Source organism: Ochotona princeps, chromosome 4, assembly GCF_030435755.1.
Source record: "Ochotona princeps isolate mOchPri1 chromosome 4, mOchPri1.hap1, whole genome shotgun sequence".
In the NCBI taxonomy this organism is placed as follows: Eukaryota; Metazoa; Chordata; class Mammalia; order Lagomorpha; family Ochotonidae; genus Ochotona; species Ochotona princeps.
The window spans coordinates 15,638,070-15,662,673 of NC_080835.1; the positions used below are offsets into that span (position 1 = coordinate 15,638,070).

Genomic DNA, 24,604 nt, shown 5'->3' on the forward strand with positions numbered 1-24,604 from the left:
TGGCCCTGCTTCCCTTGCCCAGGCCAGGGACTGATACAGGGAGCCACAACAGGAGGGGGGAGCTAAGGAGCACAGCATTCCTTCAGGCCTGCCCTGTACCCACGCCCCGCCTGACCTGGGTCTGTCTGTCTCCCCAGAACCAGCAGAGCCACCTGGAGGACGGACAGAGACATGGGTCTGATGAATGCCATCGGGCTGCAACCCCGGAACCCCACCACCTCAGTGACTTCTCAGGGCACTCAGACCCTGGCCCTGCAGCTGCAGAATGCGGAGACCCAGACCGAGGGGGATGCGCAGGAGCCGACGACCTCTGCCTCAGGGCCCGACGAAGGTGGGGCGCACGCAGCCCAGAGGGATCTGACGATCTGACTTCAGTGTGGGTTTGGGAACATCACCAGCCTTCCACATTGATGGGGTGGGGAACTTCACAAGTGCCCCTCCCGAGTCTGGGTGATGCCTGAGGGCGAGGGGCATGAAGGGCCTTTTTGGGCGGGAACACCATATCCCTGAGCTGGGTCACTGTTCAGTAAAGCTGGGCTGCGCTTTCCTCTTTGCTCAGATCCCCAGGAGTTCCGATCTCCCTCACCAAGACTTCAACATCCTTCTGGTTTTCCCACAGAGCACATGGAGAGCTACTAGAGAGGGCTGGGGAAGGCTGCAGGCTTCCAGGGCAGCCACAGGGTGACTTGTCCTTTCCATTGACCTGATAGACTTGGGACAGGCAAAGCGAAGCCCTCTGTTACCTCCACTGTGCCCGTGGTCCTTTGCCTTTTTGACTAGCCCGGTACACCACTAGTCCCTTTCTGTCCCCTCCATCAGGTGTGGCACAGTCAACCTCAGCCCCAGTGCTCTCTGCTGGCCTCTCTCCTCTCGGAAACAATTAGCACTTCCCAGCAGCGGGGTCCAGCCATGCTGGAGTCTGGCAGCAGTGCGTGAAACAAGCTGTTCTCACTTCTGTCACCTCATCCCCGGTGCCGGTCCTTGCTCCAGACCCATGTGGTTTCCTGTCTGGAAGTAGCAGCCACAGTGAGCACCAGGAAAAGAGCACCAGACTGGCCTGGGTGGTCCCTACGGCAGGCACAGCTTTGTAACCTACAGTGGCCTTGGAGCACTCTCCTGCTCACTGTTTCCCATCTGTGGCTCTTGGTGGGGTGGAAGCCCTCTTGGTGGGAACCTGAGCAGGTGGCAGAGCTTGCACCTCTAAACTTCAGCATCGCCTTCAGCCACCTGCAGCCTATGTTTGCAGTTTTCTGCACACTCTGGGCCCCCTTGGAGTCTTCTAGGCCTTTTCCACAGGGTTCTGCAGTGGACAGACGGGCAGCCTCTAAGCGCCCCGTGGAACCCAGTCCATATAGACTATCTATGTAGGTTCTGGGGAGGTGGGCTGGAATCTTGGGCAGCTCCTTCTGATTGCATTTTACCACCGTTGATTGGCTACCATTTGTCAGCCACCCAACTACACAGACAAATAAGCGCTCATTCTTCCCCCAAGAAGCTTATGGCCTAGAGGGAGAGCTGCACACCTAGGCAGATCCCTTCTGTGCCTTTAGTCCCAGGGAGCATGTGGCAGGAGTAGGGCTCAGGGAGGAGCTTCTGGATGAGGTGATCCTGAGTAGCATTTCAAGTGGACAAGGAGGAATTAGGCCAAGTGGAGCTAAACCGCACAAATGCCAAAACACCAAGTCAACGATATCGTGCCTGACTACACCCAGAGAACCCTAGCAGGGTTGTGTTCATGGCAGGTCCAGCACAGTTGGAGAACTGAGGCTTGTGAACCAGAAGGGAGACCTCTGTGCTGATGGCACAGCAGGGCTCTGGGACCAGGAGCTGCACTTGACAAGTGCGTCCTCTGGCATCCCACCTTCCCCAGAATGCTTTGCTTTGTCCTGGGTAGCATCCAGGCCTTTTCTGGCCTACAGTCCATTATTGAGTTCCTCTCTTCCTCTGTGGGGCCTGTTGACAGAGGGTTGGCAGGAGGGAGAGCTCTGCCAGTTTCAAGAGGTCCTCATCCCATGCCCCCGCCCTCACTGAAGAAGGTGGCGAAGAGTGGACCTTGCTGAGGCCTGTCAGCAGGAGTGAGGCCATGGCTCTCTGCTGCTGCTGCCAGCCATGACCCTGAGAGCTTTTCTGGGAGCTCCAGTGTCAGACCCTTCTTTCAAAGAGCATTCAGTCCATAATCATTCAGTAAGTTTGTACTGAGATGGTAAATTAACACAGACTATTCTTATTTGCTATAAATGTGGACTGACTCAAATAAATCACCTCTAAAAATATTTTAAATGAATAAAGAAAAAAAGAGGGGCTGGCATCATGGTAGGAGTGTGTGCTGATCCTCCACCTGCCACCGGCATCCTGTGTAAGCACCAGTTCAAATCCCAGCTGCTCTACTTTGATCCAACTCCCTGCTTCTGATCTGGAAGGCAGCAGAGGATGGCTGAAGTTCTTGGATCATGCACCCATGCAGGAGACCTGGAAGAAACTCTTGACTTAGGATCAGCTCAGCTTTGGCCATTGTGGCCATTTAGGGAATGAACCAATGGATGAAGGATATTCTCTCTCTCTCTCTCTCTCTCTCTCTCTCTCTCTCTCTCTCTCTCTCTCTCTCTCCTTGTCTCTGTAAGAAAGGGAAGGGAAAAAAGGCATTCAGGAGGGAGGCAGGCTGGGAAGAGTATAGGGAATCGGCTACAGTACCTCTGCAGCCTTGTCTCGTAAGCCAGGAACCCTGCGCTGGGGGTTACCCCAGTACTCTGAGAGCAGAAGAGCAGTTGTCAAGATTCCTGGACCCAGACTTCTCTAGCCAGAAGCAGGCGAAGCAGCTACTGGCCTACCTGCTTCCTGTCTAGTACCCAAAGACACAAACACGTGGGTGGGAAAGCCCTAGCGAAGGAGGTTCTCTCTTCCGACTTAGCTAGAAGGGAGTCCCTTCTGTACATATGCCCCCTGCAGGTGTCCACAATTATTAATGTGGGAAACAGGCCGTAGTCATTGCTCTGTGGAGTGGCCCTCCCTCAGCTCTTTCCTGTCAGCTACCTCCAGAAGGTTCCCAAGCTACATCTCAATTTCTTGTTCTGTAAAAATTTGATTAAATTATTCATCTCTTTCCAAGACATCCAGAAAGAGTCTTCCGCAGGGGGAGCTGGCAGGTGTTGGCTTTTCTGCTTGCCTAGCACCAACCAAAGACTTTTACTTCCTACAAAGACTTGAACTTGACCCTGCTTCCAGCTTCCCTTCTCCTGTTGGCCAAGGCATAAAAGTTCAAAAGAGAGACAGAAACACTCTGTGGGCTTCCTGTGGGCTCCAGCACTGGGACCGTGCCTTCCTGTCACACAGTAGGCATTCAGGAGTCTGTGGAATGAATGAATTGAGGGGAGGCAAGGCACTGCCCTGAACTTGACTCATGTGGTAGGGAGACCAGCAATGGTGTCCTGGACCCCAGGTCAGGAAAATGCAAATGTGGAAAGGATGGGACTTGGGGAGCAACAACGTCCCTGAATGCAGGAAGGGCAGCTCCGCTTTGGGTCCTCTCAGCAGCCTCGGCTCCCACCTCTGCTCATGTAAGCTGGGAAAGTCCTGGAAGCACAATTGTGGCCAGTCCCTGGCCTGACCCTGGTCTCAACAGCCAGAGTGTACCTTAGAACTGGCCAAGTTCTGAGTTCTCTGCCAACAGCAAGTTGCTGTCTTTTGCCTTGGGCAGAGATGAGAGCCAATCCCTGTGGCCATCTGTGCACTGGCCTCCCTGGCCATGGCTGCCATTTCCCTCCAGCCCCAGCAGGTTTTGTTGGTTGGTTGGTTGGTTTTAATAATCTTGAATAGTATGTTAGATGCTTTAGTGGCTTGAGGCTTGATTCTGAGTGCCCAGGAGAGCAGTGCAGCCCACAGCTCTCCAGTCAGTCCACATCCAGCTCTTGAGAAACCAACCGCCCAGGTGTACATTCTTGAGGTCTTCATGCATGCTGTTTTGAGCTCTTGAATTCTTTTTTTTTTTTTAAAGATTTTGTTTATTTTATTACAAAGTCAGATATACAGAGAGGATCCGAAACCGGGAACCAGGAACCTCTTCTGGGTCTCCCACGAGGGTGCAGGGTCCCAATGCATTGGGCTGTCCTCAACTGCTTTCCCAAGCCACAAGCAGGGAGCTGGATGGGAAGTGGAGCTGCCGGGATTAGAACCGGCGCCCATATGGGATCCCGGAGCGTTCAAGGCAAGGACTTTGGCTGCTAGGCCACGCCACAGGGCCCGAGCTCTTGAATTCTTGAAATCTATCTGAAATTATGTAAGCATCGTGAATCCAAAGGTATTACTGAGGGGCTCCCATTCAGGGATGAAACCGTCCAGTTGGTCCTGTCAGAGAGGAAGCAGGCACATTGGTGCCTCTCCCACAGCAGCAGCCTGGGACAGGAGCTCTGGAGGCTGCTTGGGAGCCTTTCCATTCACCCGGAGGCACATGTGACAAGTGTACCCTGACTATTTCACCATGTGCTAGACACTGGACCCAAAGCATGACCAAAACTCAAGCCAGAGACCTTTAGGAGCCCACAGTCCCTGGCAGCCAGCACAGAGATACCAGGCTATGCCAGGGCTCCGGAATGCGCAGCCTGCCCACCTAGAGCAGTGGAAAGACCACGTGAAAGAGACCATGTGCACTGAGGAGCTGGAGTGAGAACAGAGCAACTCGCTTAGTGGCCCTGAGGGCTAAGCCGCCCGGCTGCTCCACTTATGATATGGCTCCCTGCTCATGTGCCTAGGAGAATAACAGAAGATGACCCAAGTTCCTTGCGCCCCTGCCACCTGTATGGGAGACCAGATGAAATCCCAGGCTCCTGCCTTCAACCTGGCTGTTGTGGCCATTTGAGGAGTGAAGATGGAAGATCTCTGTCTCTCCCCCGCACTCTGTAGTTCTGCCTTTCAGAAAATTAAGTCATTATTTAAAAAAAGAAAGAAAGAAAAAGGGCTGGCAGGATGGAGTGGTCAGGAAAGTGGTGAGAGCCTGGCACGGGGCCTTCATGTGTCAGGCTAAGAGTTTTGACTATTTTGAGGATTCTTCAAGCTGCTGGATTTTGAACGGGATATAGAAGTTTACTGAGAGCCTAGTTAGAATGGTCATTGAAACTGCCAGGAGAGGTGAATCCTGGAGGCAGACCAGTTAGGAAACAGCCCAGGGTACCAGCATTGTAGTGCAACTGGTTAAGGCACCTCCTGTGGTACCGGCACCCCATAGGAGTGCCCCAGCTGCTCCACTTCCATTCCAGCTCCCTGCCAGTCTCCTAGGAAAGCAGCAGAAGATGGCCCCTGCACCCACATGACATTCAGAGAAGCAGGTCGTGGCCCCTGGCTTTGGCTTGGCACAGCCCCAGCTGTTGTGGCCATTTAAGGAGTGAACAGCAGGTGGAAGATCTTTCTATCTCCCTCACTGTCTATAATCTGCCTTTCAACTAAGTAAAAATATATCTTTTTTAAAAAAAGAAAAGAAAGAAAAACAATCCATAGTCATGATGAGAGGTGGCTGGGCCAAAGCCACAGGCAAGCACTAGCAAGTGCTAGCAGCCATGCCAACCACCAAAAGCCAAGCAAAGCCCTCAAGGACCTGTGGGCTGGGTGGCAGCAGCTCCCTGTGGCCCCCAAGCAGCCTATGTTTCCCCAAGAGTTAGCCTGCTGGGGAAAGCTGGTAATAGTTCCCTAGGCACAGGGCCCAGCATGAAGAGCTGGGATGCCAACAGACCTTGGTGCAGGCCAGTGGACTGCACACTCTGCGCCAGGCCAGGGAGGGCCTTTGGTGTAGAGCATTCTTGGAAAGCAATGGGCACTGCTGTGACGTGCCTCTGTGGGACTGGCCTTTGTTCTACCTCTGTCCCCATCAGTTGGGTGGCTTTTCCCCTCAGGGGTATTCTAAGAGTCCTCCTTCTTCTGTCTGCTGCCCTGGAAACTGGGACAAAACTTCCCTGGAGGCCCTCGAGGAAAGCAAGTTGACTCTGAGCTTGAGGCCAAGTGAAAGCCTCCTATCTGTGCTAAAGAGGACCAGTCCGCTCAAAGCAGGAGGAGGTACCCTGAAGACCAAGCTGCCTGGCACTGAGGCGCAAAGAGGAGGTCCCAGGCCTCAGACACAGCTGAGCTGAAGGGCACAGATGAGTAGTTGAGTGGGTTTGTCTGAACCCGGCAGCCTGGGGTCTTGGGCAAAGTCACCTTGGGTGTGGCCTGGCTCACTTCCTCCTGAGGGCCATGGAGCAGGTGGGGGGCAAGAAGTGGCTGAGACATGGCTCCAGTCCACCGACCCCTGGTGAACTGCAGCAGCCTCTGCCAACTGGTATTCAAGAACTTGTCCGAGGTCACCTGGCTAGTTAAGTGGCAGGGCTGAGCTCTGAGCGGTGGTCCTGGATGTTCTAGGGAACTCCCTTGGAATGGCCAGGCCTGTCCAGGGAGCAGGGCCCATCAATCCCTCCCTTGAGCTGCAAGTTCAAGCCTCGGGCCTGGGCTGGGCAGTGGGCTGTCTTCAGTGAAAGATGGTGTTGGGCACCCAGCCCCAATGAGAGCAGGAACTGGAGAACGGTGCAAAAGCAGAGTAAGGGAAAAAGGGAGAAGAAAGAAGGAAACGAAACTCCTAGGGAGCAGCTAGAATCCAGGCTTCCTCCAAAGCTTTACGGAAGCACATGGAAGGACAACAGCCGTGAGACGAAACAGAGCAGACTGCCTTTGTCCGTATGTTCCAGGCCACCCCCTCTTCCAGAGACTGGACTGCCCAACCTTGCATCTGGCGGGTATCTCTTCAGGCAGCAGACATACCAGGAAAGCTGTCTGTGCCCCCTCCTTGGCCACTCTCAGATAACCCTGCCACCAGTGCCCAGTGGTACACTGGAGCTGACCACTTGCCTCCCAGTCCTACTCTGAAAGGCAGTTGCAGAGAGAAGAAGAAAGATCTTCCATCTGTTGGTTCACTCCCCAAATGGCTCTAACAAAGGGCTGGGCCAGGCCAAAGCCAACATCCAGGAGCTCCTTCCAGTTCTTCCGTGGGGATCTGGGAGCCTATGTACTTGAGCCATCTTCCACTGCTTTCCCAGGCCCGTCAGCAGGAAACTGGATCCAAAGTGGAGCAGCTAGGATTTGAGCCAGCAGCCAAGTGGGATGCAGGCTTTGCAGTCAGTGGCCCAACACCATACACCACAGTGCCAGCCCCCAGCTCTGCCCCTTAACTGGCTCCATAACCTTGGCCACCTCATGCTAGCCTATCTGGGTCTTAGGTTCCCTGCTAGTAAAAGGGGAAGTCTGAACCTGATCACCGTGGGTGTTTGTTTCTTTCTCAATTTCAAGGCTTGATTGATTCTCTTAATGACAGGGTTGGGCTGCTTATTCCTGCTCTCAGCTAGAATCCCCCAGCTCCTAACAGCTGCCTGGCTGCCTCAGCAGCTAACTCCCTCTCTTCTGCTCTGTATCTTGTAGGTGAGGGCTCCGAATACGGTGCGAGTGGGGAAGATGCCCTGAGCAGGATCCAGCGGCTGATGGCTGAAGGGGGCATGACGGCTGTGGTGCAGCGGGAACAGAGCACCACCATGGCCTCCATGGGCGGCTTTGGCAACAACATCATCGTCAGCCACCGCATCCACCGCAGCTCTCAGACAGGCACTGAGCCTGGTGCCGCCCGCACTTCCTCGCCCCAACCCTCCACCTCTCGGGGACTGCTCCCAGAACCTAGCCAGCTGGCAGAGCGAGGCCTGAGCCCCCGGACAGCCGCCTGGGACCAGCCTGGTAGCCCTGGGCAGGAGCCATCCCAGCCAACCCTACCCACTTCCTCTCCTGTCCCTACCCTGGTCCCCCTTCCCAACCCTGAGGGAGCAAACCTGCACTGCGACCTGAGCAGTAACGGCCACCTTCCTGACAGGGGCAACAGCAGCAGAGGGGAAGCTGCAGGCCCCAGTGGGGAGCCCCGGAACAGGTAGAGAGCATACTGTGTGCCCTGGGGCCTCCCCGCGAGCCGCTGAGCAGAAGCGGACCTCACAGCTCACTGGGAACTGTGCACGCGCAAGAGCTGCTGGCTGCATCCGGGACAGGAGTTGGGTGGGGTCTGGAGGAGTCGTTGGGAGTGGGCAAGTGGTGGTCGAATGGGTGAGGCTTGCCTCAGGGAGGGCTAGAACATTCCAGGATTTGGAGCCTAGGAGAACTCCATTGCTGGGCCCCTTGTGAGTGGAGGAGCAGGTGGGTGTCTGCTGTGAACCTTCCACCCCCTCCCTGGCTTGGGAGAGCTGGCTCCCGGCCAGAGCATCCCAGTGTGAACTGTCTTCCAGACCTGGACACACTCTCCTGGGTATAGGCCCACAGGCCAGCTTGGCCTCACCCACCTGCTGGGTGGGAAGCACCCCCAGGAGCCCGGCCCTGGAAACCACCACCATCTCTGAGCCTTCCAGAGCTCCAGCCCCCTCATCCTCTCAGCCCCCAGACCCCCTTCAGGGAGTCAGGTGAGGACTTGCTGCACTTGCAGTAGGAGAGAGCCATGAGCGGGCTGGGCAACCTGCTAGCCTGTTACAGGGTGGGGGTGTTGGCTGGCCCGCCCCCAGGGCCCTCAGAGCAGCACCTGAGGGTGTCAGTGTTACCTGAGCTGAGGCCAACGCGAGCCCCAGGCTGGGGAGGGGGGGACTGCAGGTGGGAATGCCAGGTCTCGGTCTGTGATTTAAGGTGTTGCATGTGGAATCCTGAACTGTACGTGTAGTTTCTAGTGGCAAAATCAAGACTCTGATCATTTTGTTTTTCGTATGAAAATGTGATTTTCTTTCTGTCACTCATCATAGAGACATTTGTGGTGGGAGGAGAGGGGATAGTCTACTGCTAATGAGGGAGACACCAAAGAACCACACTATTAAAATGATGAATGCCCCTCGCTAGGTTCCTCGCTCTTTGTTCCTGTGGCAGATGGAAGGGTGGGATGGGCTTGCGGGGCGGGGAGCACTGCACCATTGATGGCGTGGGGGGAGGGACCAAACCTGACCCCGCAGCAGAAGCTGAGCAGATAAGGACTACCAGCTGTGCTGCCAGCGGCTTCTGGGTGTACCAGCCTTCCTGTGGCAGGCAGGACTGAGGGGTGGTGAACTAGCCGAAGACAAGGACCCACTGCAGTGCGGGCAACCAGGGAGCATGGCTCCATCCACTGATGTCCACCCAGGTGCCGTTCACCGGCTGCCAGGCCTCCCAGGGCTTGCTGTCTTCCATGTAGTGCCAGAAATCCTGCTGTGTACATGGGGCCTTGCCACCATGCCGAGGTTGGAGCCAGCTGGGGAGTGCAAGAGGGGTGTGCGCCTCTCCCAGCATGCTGCTGGCAACCAGCCCTCCCTTTGTCCCCAGGGTGCCTGAGAACCTGCACAGTGCCAGGTCTGCCCCAGTGCAGGGAAGTGGGCACACAGTGTGAAGAATGACATCTGTAGGAGCTCTCAGATTCTCCAGGAAGTTACGTAAAGCAGGGGACTCTGAACTAACTAAAAGACACGCTAGCTAGCTGTGTGATCTTGGGCAAGCCACTTGCCTGTCTGGGCTTCATTTCCTCTCACGGTAGGATGCAGGACTGGTCCTGCACAGTGTTTTCAGGTGACACTCGGGGAGCACAGGAGAGGCTGTGGTAGGCATCTTACAGAGCCTTGCAACGTACAGGAAGGGAGCCTCCCACCCCCACCCCACCCACTCTCCCCTTGGCAGCCAGCGGGGAGAATGCTTGGTGTCCCAGGAGGGACTACTGGTTTTTTGAACCTAAACAATGAACAGAGGAGTGGTTACAAATTCTGTCTCCAAAACCTCTCAGAAGTGTTGCACACCCCTAAGTGACAGAGCCAGGATTCGAACTTGGGCATATAGAGAGTAGCACACCACGGGTAACTGGAAGGTGTAGCCAAGGTGTAGAAGAAGCCCTGGGACCTTGAAGTGCCGAGCAGTCCTTTGGAAACACGAGGAGGACACATCAAGGATGACATGGACACTAGGGCCGGACTCCGCCTCCTCCCTGTTAGGAGGCCTGTTCAACACCAACCCTCTTCCTGTGCCCTGTGACAGAACTGTCCAGCTGTTAAACTTCTGCAGGGCCCTCACACATCCCAGGGTTGTGAAGCTGGGCAGGGGCAAGGACTGGGCAATTCCTTTTGGAGATGAAGAAATAAAGAGTTCAGTTGACTCAACCAAGTCTCACGTCTCCAGCTCAGCTCTGCACTCTGGGCATGGCCAGTGGCAGAATGTCCTAGCCTCAGCCTGCGGCAGGGCTGGTGAAGGAAGTGTCCCAGCTTGTGGCTGCAAGCATTTTTGGGCTTTGTGAACTCCAGTCCCTGGAGTCTGCTGTCACATGCACATTGTCGCACCCTTCCAGGATCGGCCCCCCAGCTCCTGGACCCTGGGAAGGATATGGCAAAGTGGAACAGGTGCAGAACCCGGTGTAGTAGGGCAAGAACAGTAGGCTTCTTCCACCCCAGGGACTGGGGATCATGGGAGATCTGAAGGGGGCTTCTCCTAAACTGGCCAGCCAGCTCCAGTCCCTGGGCCTCGCTCTCCCGGAGCACGCTCGAAGAGCCCTCCAGCCAGGGCTCTGGCACGCGGACTCTCGCTCTGCTCCCAGCCCCCTCTTCCACCCTCCCCCAGCGCCCCGTTGCGGCCCCCGCCCGCCCGCCTGCCCTGGAGGGAGGGTGGAGGCGGGGCGGGACTCGAGTTGTTTTTCCTGAAGAAGAACCGACCAGCCGTCGTAAGGTTGGTCGGGCGTTTGCGGTCGCAGTTTTGGGTGACAGGCCTCGGGGTGCCCCCATGAAGTTACGTCTCCAAAACCGAAGCGCGGGTGCCTCGGTGGTAGTTCTGCGCGGGGGCTGCGGGGCTGCTGGCCGAGGCGGAGCTCTCCGAGGTGCTGAAACCCACGTTGGGTAGTGCCGGGCGGGGCCGAGGATCCGGAGCTGGCCGCTCTCCCTCCCGGGTCCTGTCCCAAATCCCGCCCTGGGTGACCTTGGGCACCTGGATCGACCCCCAAACCCCAACACACACACACACATACACGGTAAACTCGCTTTCCGTTGGGTCCGATCGGTCCGATGGGTCCTGGAAGAGCGGCTCTTTGCTCCTCGCCCAGCCCGGAGCGCGGGAACTGGGAAGCCGCCGGCCTGGCTCGGGCAGGCGGGGTGCCTGCCTGGGCCCGGTAGGCTGCCTCCTCTCCCCGGCGGACCCTCGTCTGGTCCGTTTCTCGCAGTGCCTCCCCAGGTCCGACGGCGCCCCTCCTCTCGGGCTGCGGTCGATCAACGCTCAGCCCCAAGGCTGGAAACTCCTGGAGCTCGGCCCCGACGGAACCCGGGCAGCAAGAAGCCACGCCACCCACCCATGCCTTCGTGTCAGGGTCCAGCACTCGCGTCTCCGAGCTCAGTCCACGAGCGGGGCTATGGAAAGAGGTGCTTTACAGCCAAACACCCCGGGGTCCCCATGCGTGGTCAGGACCGAGGCCGGGAGCGCAGCCAGCCCCGGCTGCCAGCTCCCTCCCCGGCCCGCGAGGGGGCGCGCGTCCCCATGACAACGCGGACACCCCCACCCCCTGGAGGGCAGAGTCCCCCCCAGCGCCTCTGCACGGGCGGGCGACTGCGGGGCTGCTGCCCGCCCAGGGCCGGAGCGGCCGAGGAGCAATCCGCCCTTCGCCGGGGAGAGGACGCGAGCCGGCCGGGGGGCTCCGAAGCGCCCGGGGGTGACCCCCGGCGCCTCGCCGCTGGGTGACCGGCCCGGGGCGGGCGGTGCGGCCCCAGTACGATTGGCTGCTTCCTCGTGACATCACGCGGCTCGGGGAAAAGTGCGAGCGTGAGCGCGAGTCGGAGCCACAGCGCCGGGAGCTGCAGGCGGAGCAGGGGCCGCCCCTCGGCACCCGGTGCCCGCCCCCGGCCCTCGGCCCGGCCGCCCGCCCCGCCAGCCCGCGGGCCTCGCCTGTGTCCTGCCGTCTGTCCGGCGCCAGGGGGAACCGGGGCAGAGGCGGCGGGTGAGTGGACTTCACGGCCGCGCGGGGGCGGGGGGCAGCTGGCTGGCAGGAGAAGGGCGCGGGGTGCTGGGACCCCTCTGCGGACGCCCGCAGGTGCACCCGACTGGGATAGGACATCAGACGTCTTCAGGGGCTGGCGGGGTGCTGGGAGCGGCACGGGGCCGAAGGTGGGGGGTCCCCACTAACGAAAGGCCCAGGGTCGCCCGAAGCCTTCTCCAGGTGTGCCTTTGGGGAGAGACGGGCATTCAGGAGATGGAGGAGATCGGGCATGGCAAAGCCCCAGCCCCCAGAGAGCCTGGGGCAGCCGTCGGGGGCGGGACCCCGGGCTCCGTTCTTCCGTTAGCAGCTCCAGGGGACGCCGGTGCTGGAGCCCCGAAGAGCCCCTTTCCCGCCGGCCTCTCCGCCCTCTCTTGCTGTCTGCCTGGCCCGGGTGCTACCAGCCCCTCCGGCCACGGGAGTCCTCCATCAGCGACCTTGAGCCCCGACGGAAAGCGCCCCGGCCAGCCCTTCCCCCCCACGCTGTAGCCCGGCCTGTCAGCCGCTGCGGGGCCGAAGGGTCGGGCATCAAGCTGGTGCCCTGTCCCCTGCGCCCCTCTCCCTCACCGCAGCTCTGGAGTCTTCCCTCCTGCCCCAGGGACAGACACAGCGGCAGCGGCCTTGCAGCGAACGTAAAATCCGAGGACCTACGCCCCAAGGCACCCTCACAGGCTCCCAGAGCACCCCATGGCCCGCCGCTCGGCCTGCCGAGGGACAAGAGGGGTTCGAGACCCCCAGGGCCGCGCGGTGCCCACGCCCAGCGGCTTCGAGAACTGCGTGCTAAGAGGGTGGTGGGAGGGCGGGGCACCGGGGAGCCAAGGCCCCTCGGACTCCGGCGGAAGCGGGGCGGAGGCTCCAGATGGCGCCTGGCTAAGCCCCAGCCCGGCCTTCGGGGGGGGCTCCAGCCCGAGGCTATAAGAACCCGGCCCAGCCTCGGCCGCTGGGGTCGCCCAGGACGTGGTCTCAGTTTGCACAGTGAGGAAAGGACCTCATCTCCCCCGCCCCCCGCCGAGCCTCCCCGATAGGATACGTGGTGGACTGCCAGTGCCCACTCTGCTGGCCGAGCCCGTGGTCCCTGGAGGCTCGGTGGGGCGACTCTTGCAGCGGACCCTCGACAGAACTAGGTGCAAGGCTGCGACTCCGCGGCCACACGGTTGAGGGATACGGCCATGTCTGGGCGGGGACCCGTCTAGGGTAAAACCCGGTGGGTCTCAAAGTCGGGTGTCTACCGCCACCCGTCGCGTGGGCTGACCTCGATCGTTGAACCTCGCAGAGCCGGGCGCCATCGGGATGTCGGCCAACCGACGGCTAAGGTCTAGAGTGAGTCCCCAACTGGGCACCCGCTCTGGACCCTGCCGCAGCTCTGTAACCCAAGTTCCCAGGGAGGAGACGCCACCCACCCCCCTGGGCTCGCACACGCAGGCACCTGCACGTGTCCACATGGCGGGACCACGCTCACGCGCTCGCGGACGCACTGGTTTCCAGGCGTGGCCGGGCGCACACGCGTGTAGACGCAGCCAGCCAGCTACTCGCGTCTACTCGCGCAGCCACACACAAACAGAGCGCTGTCGCTGCCGCCCACGCGCGCTTCTCCTGAGGCCGAGTGGAGTCGGACGCCCTGAACTTTCCAACCCGGGCACCCCGCGCGGTGCGGAGGGCAGCGCCGGGGCAGCCTTGGCGAGGGAAAGAAGTAGCTAGGTTACCCGCCCCCCCCCCACACACACACGTGTCTCTTTTCGTCTCTTACTCAAGAGACCCTGCTGGGGGTGGGGTGGGCGTGGCGGGGCTCCTCGGGATTCGTGGTGGCGTTGGCACTGAGGGCAGTGGTGCGACCTAGGTCCGGAACTGGCATTAGGGACCAACATTGCCATCTAGCGGTGCGCACCACCCCAGGCGGGCAGCGACCGCTGCTTGAGGACCCACACCCGGGAGGAGCTTGCGGTTAGGATGCCTGCGAGCGTCCGGAGAGGCGGCTGGAACCCGTTACCACCCGCAGCTCCCCGCAGCAGGCTCAGAACAGGAACCAGACCACTGAGTTCCACTTTGTGCCGGCTCAGCCTGGCCCTAGGCAGACGGGAAGAAGCTTGTGTTTTGGAAAGTGGAGGAGCCAGCAGGAACCAAAGGGATCCTTGGACTGTATGGCTTTAAAAAAAATGTTTTTAAGGTTATTTATATTGGAATGGCAGATTTACAGAAGAGACAGAAAGATCTTCCATCCACTGGTTCATTCCCCCATATGGCTGCAACACTGGAGCTGAGCCGATCCGAAGCCAGGAGCTTCTTCCGGGTCTCCCAAGTGCAGGGTCTCCCAGGTGCAGGGTCCCAAGGCTTTGGGCCGTCCTCGACTGCTTTCCCAGGCCACAAGCAGGGAGCTGGATGGGAAGTGGAGCAGATTGGATATGAACCCACGAACTAACGCCCATATAGGATCCCAGCGCTTGCAAGGGAAGATTTAGCCATTGAACCAAAGCGCCACTCCCAACTGTATGGGTTTAAGAATGGGAGACCAGAAACAGGCCCTCATCTCTGAGCAGAGGCACCTTGCAGTGAAGACGGGGGTGGGGGTCCCTGCCCCTGGCTGACAAGGCCTGAGTGACTTTAGGCAAGTTCAAGGAGTCCCCCACCTGTGAAGGGCTCTCCCCACGGTCAGCAGCTGAGGGTGCTAACAGTACCTACCTTTTCAGGCCATAGAAGGTGCCGAGGGAGAGCGAGAAAGAGAGAGGGAGAGAGAGAGAGAGACCTGATATGCACCTGGGTAAGCACTCAGTAAACAAGTGCTCCTATGTTGTGAAAGCTGGCACCTGTCGCCTTGCTGCTTGCGCGCTGCCCTGTAGCTGGCCTGTAGCTGGCCACAGGATACTCTTCTTGGCGGCTGCCTGACAGATCCCTGCTCACCCAGTGCATGGGAGCACCTGCTCACAGGCACTGAGCAGAGGACACCTCTCCATGCTGGGGTGACAGTCTTGCACAAAGGGTGACCCTTGAGCTTCTGTTTGGAAGCTCTCGAAGCTTGACTCCATGCTTGACCTTGAGGTGTCGCCACCCCTTGTCTGCTTCTCCTGTGAACCAAGGATTCATGATTGGGAGAATAATTGTGACCACCAGTTCCAGGAGGCTGGGTCTGCACCTGGGTACCTGGCAGAGGGGGTCTTGCCACTACCCTGGCCTGGGTGCCAGGCTGTCACGTGACTGGTCCTACAAGCAGCTCAGAGCTTCTAGCTTGCCAAAAAAACGAGAGATTGTAGGAGGGGTACACGGTGACTCCCAGCAGCCCAGACCCCAGGAACCTGGTGCTGCTGCCTCGGCATAGGGGCCTCGTGCCGCCCTCTCTTCCTCTCTGTCACACACAGACGCACAGCACTACGCATCCTACCGTGCGCGTGGCTGCGATGGGGCTGTGTGCGTATGTGCGCCGGGGTGTGTGTTGGCGGTGTGAAGGAGGCTGGGCTGCGCGCTACTGCCCTGGAGCCGCTTGCTGGGCGTGGGCCTTCCTCACATGGATGGAAAAGGAAGAGGGGGAGGAAGACTGGAGAGGAGAGCAGGGGGAAGGGAGGAGGAGCCCTGGGCTGGGGCTTGGGGATGTCCTGGCTGCAGTCACTGCTCTGGGAGACGGTGGCTGGCCCTAGCCTGGGAAGGCGCATGAATCCTTCCTCAGCCAGTGGGCCCTGTAGGCTTAACAGTTCTCAGCCACACCTGCGCTGCACCCTCAGACCCCGGAGTGGGGGTGGGGTCTCAACGTGGGGGAGGGGATGCCCAGCAGCAGCAGGTACCTCCCCAGGCCCGCTGCTGGGCACCTCTGCTCCTCCCCCCCCGCCCCCCCCCCCCCGACGTGTGAGGGGGCGGGGTCCAGCTTTTTGCCCTCCTTCCTCTGCCCCCTGGTGCCTGTAGCTTTCTTGCCTGGGAAGGTGGGACTGCTTCTTCTCACCTGCTCCCCCAGACGTCACCGTCACCGTACTGGCCAGAAGCTTTGGAACCTGGGTCAGGTTATTTGACATCTTTGCACCGCGTCTCCTCATCTCTAAATAGTACAAAACAAAACAACTCAGCAGTTGTCTCCTGGGCTTTTAGCAGGGACCCAATGAGTTAACACTGTAAACAGTGTAGTCGGTGCTAGGTCGTTCAGCAATAAATGGCTGAATAAATGCTTCGACCAGGGTCTCCCGTGCCTTCTGTCAGAACAGGGGAACAGAAATGACCAGGGATTAGGGGGATGTGAATGCAAACCCATCTCCTGCCAGTGCCCCGGGTCCGTGGGCTGGCCCCGAGGTCACTCATGCCCTGCCCCACCTCTTCCTTTGCCTCTGTCCCAGCCCGCACACCCAACCTGCCATTGCCATTGACTGGGCCACTGTGGTGCACATGGCTGTCCTCACATTCCGCTCTGGAGGAGGCCTCCCCCGGTCATCCAGCCTGCCACGTCTCCCAACTCGCTCATGCTGCCGTCATCCCACCTTATTTTCTGGGTGGTGGGAAGGGGAGGTTCCTGTGCTTGTGTGTCTCCTACACACACACACACACACACACACACACACACACGACTATACACTCTGTGAGGACAGGGACATGCTTGGCACATGGTAAGATCTTTTTTTTTTTAAAGATTTATTTATTTTATTACAAAGCCAGATATACAGAGAGGAGGAGAGACAGAGAGGAAGATCTTCCATCCGATGATTCACTCCCCAAGTGAGCCGCAACGGGTCGGTCGATGAGCGCCAATCCGAAGCCAGGAACCAGGAACCTCTTCCGGGTCTCCCACGCGGGTGCAGGGTCCCAATGCATTGGGCCGTCCTTGACTGCTTTCCCAGGCCACAAGCAGGGAGCTGGATGGGAAGTGGAGCTGCCGGGATTAGAACCGGCGCCCATATGGGATCCCGGAGCGTTCAAGGCGAGGACTTAAGCCGCTAGGCCACGCCGCCGGGCCCCGCGGTAAGATCTTAACCAGCAATGACTTGCATGAACAACCAGGGAGGGATAGGAGAAAGTTCTCCAGTGCTGCCACCTGCTGTTCCTGTGTCTTGGACTCCTCATGACCCCCGCATCCGCCCCAGTCTTGATCCCCTTCTCTCTCCTTCCTCCCCCAGTTGCTGCCCTCGCTCTCCTGCTTGCTACTCACCAAAATGGCGAACTTCACCCCAGTCGATGGTAGCTCCAGCAACCAGTCTGTGCGACTGGTCACGTCAGCCCATAACCGCTACGAGACGGTGGAGGTGGTCTTCATCGCCACGGTCACGGGCTCGCTAAGCCTGGTGACCGTGGTGGGCAACATTCTGGTGATGCTCTCCATCAAGGTCAACAGGCAGCTGCAGACGGTCAACAACTACTTCCTGTTCAGCCTGGCCTGCGCTGACCTCATCATTGGCGCCTTCTCCATGAACCTGTACACTGTGTACATCATCAAGGGCTACTGGCCACTGGGCGCCGTGGTCTGTGACCTGTGGCTGGCCTTGGACTACGTAGTGAGCAATGCCTCCGTCATGAACCTGCTCATCATCAGCTTTGACCGCTATTTCTGCGTCACCAAGCCCCTCACCTACCCTGCCCGCCGTACCACCAAGATGGCTGGCCTCATGATCGCAGCCGCCTGGGTCCTGTCGTTTGTACTATGGGCGCCTGCCATCTTGTTTTGGCAGTTTGTGGTGGGCAAGAGGACCGTGCCGGACAACCAGTGCTTCATCCAGTTCCTGTCCAACCCGGCAGTGACCTTTGGCACGGCCATCGCCGCCTTCTACCTGCCCGTGGTCATCATGACGGTTCTCTATATCCACATCTCCCTGGCCAGCCGCAGTCGAGTTCACAAGCACCGGCCCGAGGGCCCCAAGGAGAAGAAGGCCAAGACCCTGGCCTTCCTCAAAAGCCCCCTGATGAAACAGAGTGTTAAGAAGCCCCCACCGCCTGGGGAAGTGGCCAGGGAGGAGCTGCGCAATGGAAAGCTGGAGGAGGCCCCTCCGCCTGCCCTGCCACCACCCCCACGCCCCATGGCTGACAAGGACACGTCCAATGAATCCAGCTCGGGCAGCGCCACCCAGAACACCAAGGAACGGCCACCCACGGAGCTGTCCACTGCCACGGAGGCCACTACACCTGCCCTGTCTGCCCCGCCCCTGCAGCCAAGGACCCTCAACCCGGCTTCCAAGTGGTCCAAGATTCAGATTGTGACAAAGCAGACAGGCAATGAGTGTGTAACAGCCATTGAGATCGTACCCGCCACGCCGGCTGGCATGCGCCCGGCTGCCAACGTGGCCCGCAAGTTCGCTAGCATTGCTCGCAACCAAGTGCGCAAAAAGCGGCAGATGGCAGCTCGGGAGCGCAAGGTGACTCGGACCATCTTCGCCATCCTCCTGGCCTTCATCCTCACCTGGACGCCCTACAATGTCATGGTCCTGGTGAACACCTTCTGCCAGAGCTGCATCCCCGAGACTGTGTGGTCCATTGGTTACTGGCTCTGCTATGTCAACAGCACCATCAACCCTGCCTGCTACGCGCTCTGCAATGCCACCTTCAAAAAGACTTTCCGGCACCTGCTGCTGTGCCAGTATCGGAACATCGGCACCGCCAGGTAGGCAGGCAGCAGAGCCCTAGGAGGGGCTGGTGTCGCATGTGTGTGCTGGCTGGGGGACCGCACCGCGACCCAGGCTCACCTGCCATGGGGGCAGATGGCTGGAGCCCCCGCTCTTATGGGCGCTGCAAGGCTGTGGAAGAGGATGGAGGGCTCGAGGAGCCCAGGAGGTACCAGCTGCATTCAGGGACCAGGTCTCTGCTCAGGCTGAGCAGGGGCAGCCCCCAGGAGTGTCTGACCTGGGACCCCTCCCTGGCCCATCGTCCAGCCTCAGAGCACAGGGCATACTGGCCTGGGCGGGAGCAAGCGGGCACCTGCTGCATGGCGTCTAGCCGCAGGCAGAGCCAAGGGAATAAACATCTGGACAGGGGTGTGTGGAGGAGCCAAGGGGCGGGGCTCCGGAAAGGAGCGGAAAGGCGGGGTCCCCCATCCTCCTGTCATCGGTGCTTCCCGTCACCCCCCCCCCCACGCACCCTGCATGTGGGCTCAACCTCCCCTGACCCCTCTCCCCAAATCTCTCTGCAGGGGCAGAAATAGCCTGGCTCCGGATGGGGAGGGTGATGTCACGGGAGGTTCAACTCAGGAAGTCTCAGCCTCCTGCAGCTCTGGGCTCAGCCCAGGGGCCAGCTTAGGCTGAAGGCCCCCCTCCCAGGGAGAGGGCATGGCCCAGGCCCGGGAGGGGTAAGGGTGGTGGGCTGGGCTCCCATCATCCCCTACAGAGCTGAGGGATGCCCTGGGCCCCCAGGGAGGTCAGGGCACTTGAGTGCAGAGCTGGCACCCCCATCTCCCCAGCCTGGCGGTGGGAGGGGCTGAGGTCTCAGTCTGTTCCAGCTCTGCAGGTTCCCCGGGGGCAGGCTTAGGGAGGTGCAGAGCACCTTCATCTTTGCTTTTTCCATGCGCTCTGGGGAGCACTTGCCAAAGCCCCCCAGGCCTTAAACCCACCCATCCCTGTCACCATCTTCCCCGCTCCCTTTCCCATCCCCCGCAAATTAAACTCCACAGCAGACTCCCCGGGGGAGGGGCTTTTATATATTAAAAAGAAAAAGATTTTATTGGGAAAACAGTTGGTTTATTTGTCTTCTTAGTTCGTGGTGGGGAAAACAAGAGGGGGTGTTGGGAGTCAGCTCCCTTGGGAGGGGGTCTCAAGCTGCCCAGAATCCCTGGTCCCTCCCCACTTTGGGCACTTGGGGGGCTATGTGGGGGAAGGGACGGGAAGAAGCAGGTGTGATTGATAAAGCTAATAAGCAGAGACAAAAGGCACTGTTGGGTTACAGCTCAGGAGGCCGCAGCAGGGCCCCAGGAGAAGCCGGTCTAGTCTTTTCCCTTCCCTTTCTTGGCTGTAAAACAAGAAAAGAAAGGAACTCAGCATTAGCAGAGGGTGGGGGTCTCCGTGGAGACCCACCCCCTGTACACACACACACAGGCACACTAGGAAAATCCTGCCCCCTAGTGGTTTCTGGATAACGGAGCCGGAAGCAGGTGTGACTGGGCGGCCATGATGACACCTCCTGCCCCGGGAGGTGGCCCAGACTCTCCTTGGCAGGCCCCATTTGTCCCCTGACTGGGGCTGCTGGAACTCGGGGTGGACTATGAGGGCTTCCCTATGCTAGGAAAAGCAGTTAGAGCCAAATGCTCCCCCTGCCGGCTAGAGGAGTGCTAGCCAAGCATGGTGGGACAGCCTGTCTGAGCCCTAAGGGAGGTGGGCTCCAGGGGTCACCATGTCTTGCACACCTTCTCAGGGCTTACCCTCTTGGTACCTGCAGCTCCAAGATGTCCCTGCAGACGGGGTACCAAGGGTATAGATGTCCTCCGTTCATTGGTGGGGACCCAAGGCTTCGGGTTTACCTACTGTGCTTCCAAGTGCTGTCTTAACCCCCCAACCCCTACACTGACCTTTGGCCTTGGCTTTGGTCTTGGGGGTGCAGGGCTTGGTCACGCGAATGGTCTCCTGGCACTGGGCGTTGTACCGGGCCTTCTTGAGAGTACCTTGGCGGGCTTTGGTGCCTGTGCCGCCATCACACGCCCCCCAACTCTCAAACTTGTACTTGCAGTCGGCTGGCGGGAGAACAGCCAGCCGGGTCAGGGCAGGAGAGCCTGCAACCCCCTCCCCCCATGCCCACGGCTCTGCCCCCTCCCCATGCCCTGGTGCTCGCACCCCACCTCACCTCCGAACTCTTTCTTCCAGCTGCACGGCAGCCTGCAGCGGATGCGCTGTGTTTGCGACCCGCAGGTGCCCTCGCGGAACCCCACGCCGCAGTCCTTGCTGCTGGGGGTGCAGGGTCCCCAGGTCCACTCGGTGCACTCGCCGCCTGGGCCGCCCTTCTTGACCTTGTCTGGATTGAGGGGGACAGGGGGAATCAGCACAACAGGCTGGGAGAAGACCTCCGGGGGAACCTCCCCTCACTGGGGTTCCCGGGTTCAGTGGGCCTCACCTGCCCCGGGCCCCCGGGCCCCTTCCAACTCCCCTCCCCGCCCCCACGACCACGTTCCTCCATCACTTCACCTTTCTTTTTGGCCACCGCGGAGGTGAGCGCCAGCAGGGCGAGGAGGGCGAGGAGGAGGAAGCCTCGGAGCTGCATGCTGAGGGGAGAGCTGGGTCAGAGGTCCCCGCCAGGCCCCGGTCCGCTGGGCCTGCACCTCCCATTTCCCCCTTTGCCTCCACTTTGCAGGCCGCTCAGGTGGCGGGGAGGCTGCCCCGGGTTGGGGGGGGGAGCTGCACCACGGGGAGGTGTCTCCCTGGGGATACCTCAGCATCCTCCCCCACTCTTGCCTCTACTAGAGCCTCCCGATTCCTCCCTCTTCGCCCCCCACGCCCGTAGCCACCACGCGCTCACTCGCTAGCCACCCGCGCCGCTTCGCTCCCTCCCGCGCCGGGCCGTCCCGCTCCGGCTGCTGCGGCCCCTTTTGTCTCCAGAACCGGTCTGAGCCGGTCACATGGGCCCCCGCCCCCTCCCCCCCGCCTCTCCCCACTGGGGAAGGACCCGCCCCGCCCCCTCCCTTCCAACCTGCGCCGCCCCCGACCCAGGCGTCCCCGCCTCCGCTCCCGCCCCGCACACCCCAGGCCACGACCTGACCTGGCTTCCTGGCGTTGGCGTCGGGTCGGCGCGCGCCCTCGCCTTGCCCTCTACTGGTGCCCTCTGCTTTGGGGACTTGGGATTCTGCTGGTCCCCAACACTCTTAAGCCCCCCGGGCTCCCTGGACCCCAGCCCCCTGCTTTCCATACCCGTCCTCTGCCCCCTGACCCTGGGCTAGTGGCCATCCGCGCCGGGCGCCCTCAGCCCGCAGCATCTTTGATAGGGATCGGGAAGGGACAAGGGTGCCCATCCCCACGTGGGGTCCCACTCCACCTCCCAGACGGCCTGGGGAGGGGGAGGACCACCTCGGGGTCCTTCCCTAACCGGGCAAGAGATGCTCAGCTTTGGCCGAGTGCCTGGGGGAAGGAATGCAGAGGGTAGTGCGTTAGGGCGCACGCGCCTTTCCAGGAGCGCAGGTTTGAGAGGCGGCGGGAGGGGCGCGTTGGGGAGGATCCCTGAGCCTGAGTTTGGTAAAACTTGCAGAACTGACAGCAGCAGTCTGAAAAGTTCCAGGCACAACCAAGCGGCCCATACAGATGGAAGGAGGAACAGCTCCTGTGACCCCAGGGGTCTCCACCCCCATGCCCGCCCCCATCCCCAGGCCTGGGGTGAAGTGGCTTGCCCGGGCTTCCACCTCCCTCTCACTTTCATTGTTGTGGTCCCAGCGGGAAGCGGGAAGCGGGAGGAAGCCGGCTCCGCCCCCTGCACCCCCTCCAGAACTGCCGCAGGCAGAGGTCAGGAACCCGGCCACCCCTTGGACAACGTGGGGGACCCTGCCACTGCGGGAAGCCTTCCCCCACAAAGAGAGAAAGCAGAAAGGAAAAAAAATTCACTTTACTGAGTCGCACCCAGCTGTAAACATGTCACCCGTGGGAGCCCCGCCCCCACCCCGGCCATACAGTCCATGAGACATGACTGGGTACAGAGAAGGGTCACCGGGGCGGGTGCCAAGCAGGGCAACGGGCAGGCCACGCCGGCTGGAGCAGGGTGGGGTCCAGGCGGACTTGGGGCCGAGCTCACGGGGCCTCCGTGTGGCCCTACGCGGCAGTGGGCTTAGGAACCTCGGCCCGCGGGTCTCCCCTGCCCTGCCGCGGCCACTGCCGCCTCCGCCGGGGGTGGGGGGTTCAGAACTGCGCACAGGGCAATTGCTGTCCCAAGGGGCCCGGCTCGGGCCCCCCTGCACCGGCCGTGCAGGCTGACCCCGGTTCCCATTTCCCAGCCTCCGGGTCAAGCTGAGGCCGGGAGGGGTGGCGGCAGAAGAGCTCCCCGGAGTTCCGGGGGCGGCTCTTGCACTGGGGCACAGGTCCCTCCCTGTGGCCATCCGGCTGGAATGTGGCAGTGAGGCGGGCAAGGAGGCCCTCGCTGGGCCTCGAGGCTACACGGCCGTCTCCTGGTCCTCCCGCTGGATCATCTGGTAGTGCTGCCGGCTGGCCAGGTAGGCGGCCAGCTCTGTGTCCTGAGCCTTCTCAGCCCGCTGCCGTGGGGTGTCGCCCTGAGGGTGGAAGGGTTGGGTGAGCAGACACCTAGGGGACCCAGGGCGGGCTTAGGAGAGGAGCCCACCCCTGGGTAGTGAGCTGGGGATTTCTTAAGGTGGCCCCTCCCTGACTCTGGGCACCCAGGTGTTGGGGCACCCTTCCTCCTGCTCACCTGCTGATCTGTCTTCATGAGCGAGGCGCCTGCCTCCACAATGTAGTGGCAGATGGTACGCTGGCGCAGGGCGGCGGCCTGGTGCAGACAGGTCTCCCCGCTGGGGAGGCAGAGTGCTGTGAACCTCCAACCACCCAGCTTCCATGGGCATCAGCAAGAAAGGGGGAAACTTGGGGCCCTGGGGCAAGGAAGGGGCTGCAGAGAGGAGGGGAGACTGGCCAGATCCGGGGGAGGGGGGCACAGGCTGGTTTCCAAGGTCTCCAGGCCCCACCCAGATACTCACTTCTCCTCTGCTGCATCCAGGATCTCTGGCGGGGCTGCAGGGGAAGAGGGCTCAGAGGGGCCCATGCACTCCTGCCTTCAGCCCGCCCGGCGGCCCCAGGGGTGACACTCACTGTGCTCCAGCAGGTAGCGGACCACGTCCTTGCTGCCTGCACTGACGGCGTGGTGCAGCAGCGTGCGGCTTCGCTCATCCCTGTGCGTGAGGTCGCCCCCTGCTCGGTGCAGCTCCTGCAGCTGCGGGCAGGAGGCAGGGCAGGACTGGGCTGTGCTGCCCACAGGTTCCACGCCAGCCTGCTCCCCCGAGGGGTATCAGGGGAGACAACAGGGCCTCTATCCCCACAGGGGCGCCTGGCTACACCAGGGATGGGCAGGTGGGGGTGGGTGGAAACGGCCAGTGGGGCCTGCTCAGATGGGCGAGGTGGGACAGGACTGTACCCTGTGGAGACCCTGCCAAGCACCTGCATGGCACACATGTCCAAAGACCCCACTGCCCGGTGGGTACCAGGGCACCCAGGGCCAGAGGCTGCTGCCTAGAGCCGGTACCTTGCAGAAGTCGTTCCTCCTGGCAGCTTCGATCAGCTCCTCACCTGCACAGAAGAGCTGTGGGTCACCTGAGGCCAGGGCCCAGGCTTGGGCTGTGTGCATTCACGTGTGTGGGGAGATGTGTGCCGCAGGGCATTGTGTGCCAGGGATGGGGCCAGTGTGTGACCATGCCCGCCGATGGGAGACCACACAAAGAAGTTGGATGGCTGTTTATGCAGGGCCAGCCTCCCCCCACCCATCACTCCCACCAGGGAGGAAGCGGCCTCACCTGCAGGGGGCGCTGCATCCCCTTGCAGCAACCTGCAAACAGAGCCGGTTGAGCTGTGACCCCGCCCCCCAGCACCTCCCGCCTGCCACCCTCCCTGGCCCGACAGGTGGCGCCCTTCGTGCTTTCAACAGTTTATTGAGTGCCTACTAGTCGCTGTGCTGAGATCCCCAGGGGTACAGCAGGGACCCAGACACATGGAGGCCTCGCTCTCAAAGAGCTTACAGTCTAGTGCAGCA

General features: G+C 60.5%; 4 protein-coding genes across 19 annotated transcripts in view; 2 read left to right on the forward strand and 2 right to left on the reverse strand.

Annotated features, from left to right (window-relative positions):
- Nucleotides 1–8,863, forward strand: part of AMBRA1 (autophagy and beclin 1 regulator 1) — a 220,630-nt gene extending 211,767 nt beyond the window's left edge. For all 8 annotated transcript variants that reach the window (XM_058663099.1, XM_058663100.1, XM_058663098.1 and 5 more), the window contains 2 exons: nucleotides 138–331; nucleotides 7,432–8,863. In XM_058663099.1, the coding sequence (XP_058519082.1) occupies nucleotides 138–331; nucleotides 7,432–7,928 (691 nt within the window). In that variant the 3' untranslated portion in view covers nucleotides 7,929–8,863. The remainder of the gene's footprint in view (nucleotides 1–137; nucleotides 332–7,431) is intronic.
- A 2,984-nt stretch (nucleotides 8,864–11,847) lies between these two features.
- CHRM4 (cholinergic receptor muscarinic 4) lies at nucleotides 11,848–19,307 on the forward strand. The gene is made up of 2 exons (XM_004585361.2): nucleotides 11,848–11,959; nucleotides 17,080–19,307. The coding sequence occupies exon 2, from the start codon at nucleotides 17,116–17,118 to the stop codon at nucleotides 18,556–18,558; it is 1,443 nt and encodes a 480-aa protein (XP_004585418.2). The 5' UTR covers nucleotides 11,848–11,959; nucleotides 17,080–17,115; the 3' UTR covers nucleotides 18,559–19,307.
- A 269-nt stretch (nucleotides 19,308–19,576) lies between these two features.
- MDK (midkine) lies at nucleotides 19,577–22,290 on the reverse strand. Of its 2 annotated transcripts, none has more exons than XM_058663107.1 (5): nucleotides 21,778–22,290; nucleotides 21,058–21,134; nucleotides 20,720–20,887; nucleotides 20,448–20,609; nucleotides 19,577–19,891 (listed from the first exon to the last, which is right to left on the reverse strand). In XM_058663107.1, the coding sequence occupies exons 1-5, from the start codon at nucleotides 21,876–21,878 to the stop codon at nucleotides 19,866–19,868; spliced, it is 534 nt and encodes a 177-aa protein (XP_058519090.1). In that variant the 5' UTR covers nucleotides 21,879–22,290; the 3' UTR covers nucleotides 19,577–19,865. The 2 variants fall into 2 exon arrangements, with proteins under 2 accessions (XP_058519090.1, XP_058519091.1); XM_058663108.1 differs by lacking the exon at nucleotides 21,778–22,290 and adding an exon at nucleotides 21,389–21,494 and having other exon boundaries at nucleotides 19,578–19,891.
- A 153-nt stretch (nucleotides 22,291–22,443) lies between these two features.
- DGKZ (diacylglycerol kinase zeta) overlaps nucleotides 22,444–24,604 on the reverse strand; it is a 37,303-nt gene continuing 35,142 nt past the window's right edge. For all 8 annotated transcript variants that reach the window (XM_004585366.2, XM_058663103.1, XM_058663104.1 and 5 more), the window contains 6 exons: nucleotides 24,369–24,400; nucleotides 24,101–24,144; nucleotides 23,671–23,791; nucleotides 23,559–23,592; nucleotides 23,276–23,375; nucleotides 22,444–23,120 (listed from right to left, as the gene is read on the reverse strand). In XM_004585366.2, the coding sequence (XP_004585423.2) occupies nucleotides 23,004–23,120; nucleotides 23,276–23,375; nucleotides 23,559–23,592; nucleotides 23,671–23,791; nucleotides 24,101–24,144; nucleotides 24,369–24,400 (448 nt within the window). In that variant the 3' untranslated portion in view covers nucleotides 22,444–23,003. The remainder of the gene's footprint in view (nucleotides 23,121–23,275; nucleotides 23,376–23,558; nucleotides 23,593–23,670; nucleotides 23,792–24,100; nucleotides 24,145–24,368; nucleotides 24,401–24,604) is intronic.

Coding starts and splice junctions, on each gene's coding strand:
- CHRM4 (XM_004585361.2), top strand. CDS start 17,116: ATGGCGAACTTCACCCCAGTCGATGGTAGCTCCAGCAACCAGTCTGTG.
- MDK (XM_058663107.1), bottom strand. CDS start 21,878: ATGGGCACCCTTGTCCCTTCCCGATCCCTATCAAAGATGCTGCGGGCT. Junction 20,610..20,719: donor CTGGAAGAAAGAGTTCGGAG/GTGAGGTGGGGT, acceptor TTCTCCCGCCAG/CCGACTGCAAGTACAAGTTT. Junction 19,892..20,447: donor GACCAAAGCCAAGGCCAAAG/GTCAGTGTAGGG, acceptor CTTGTTTTACAG/CCAAGAAAGGGAAGGGAAAA.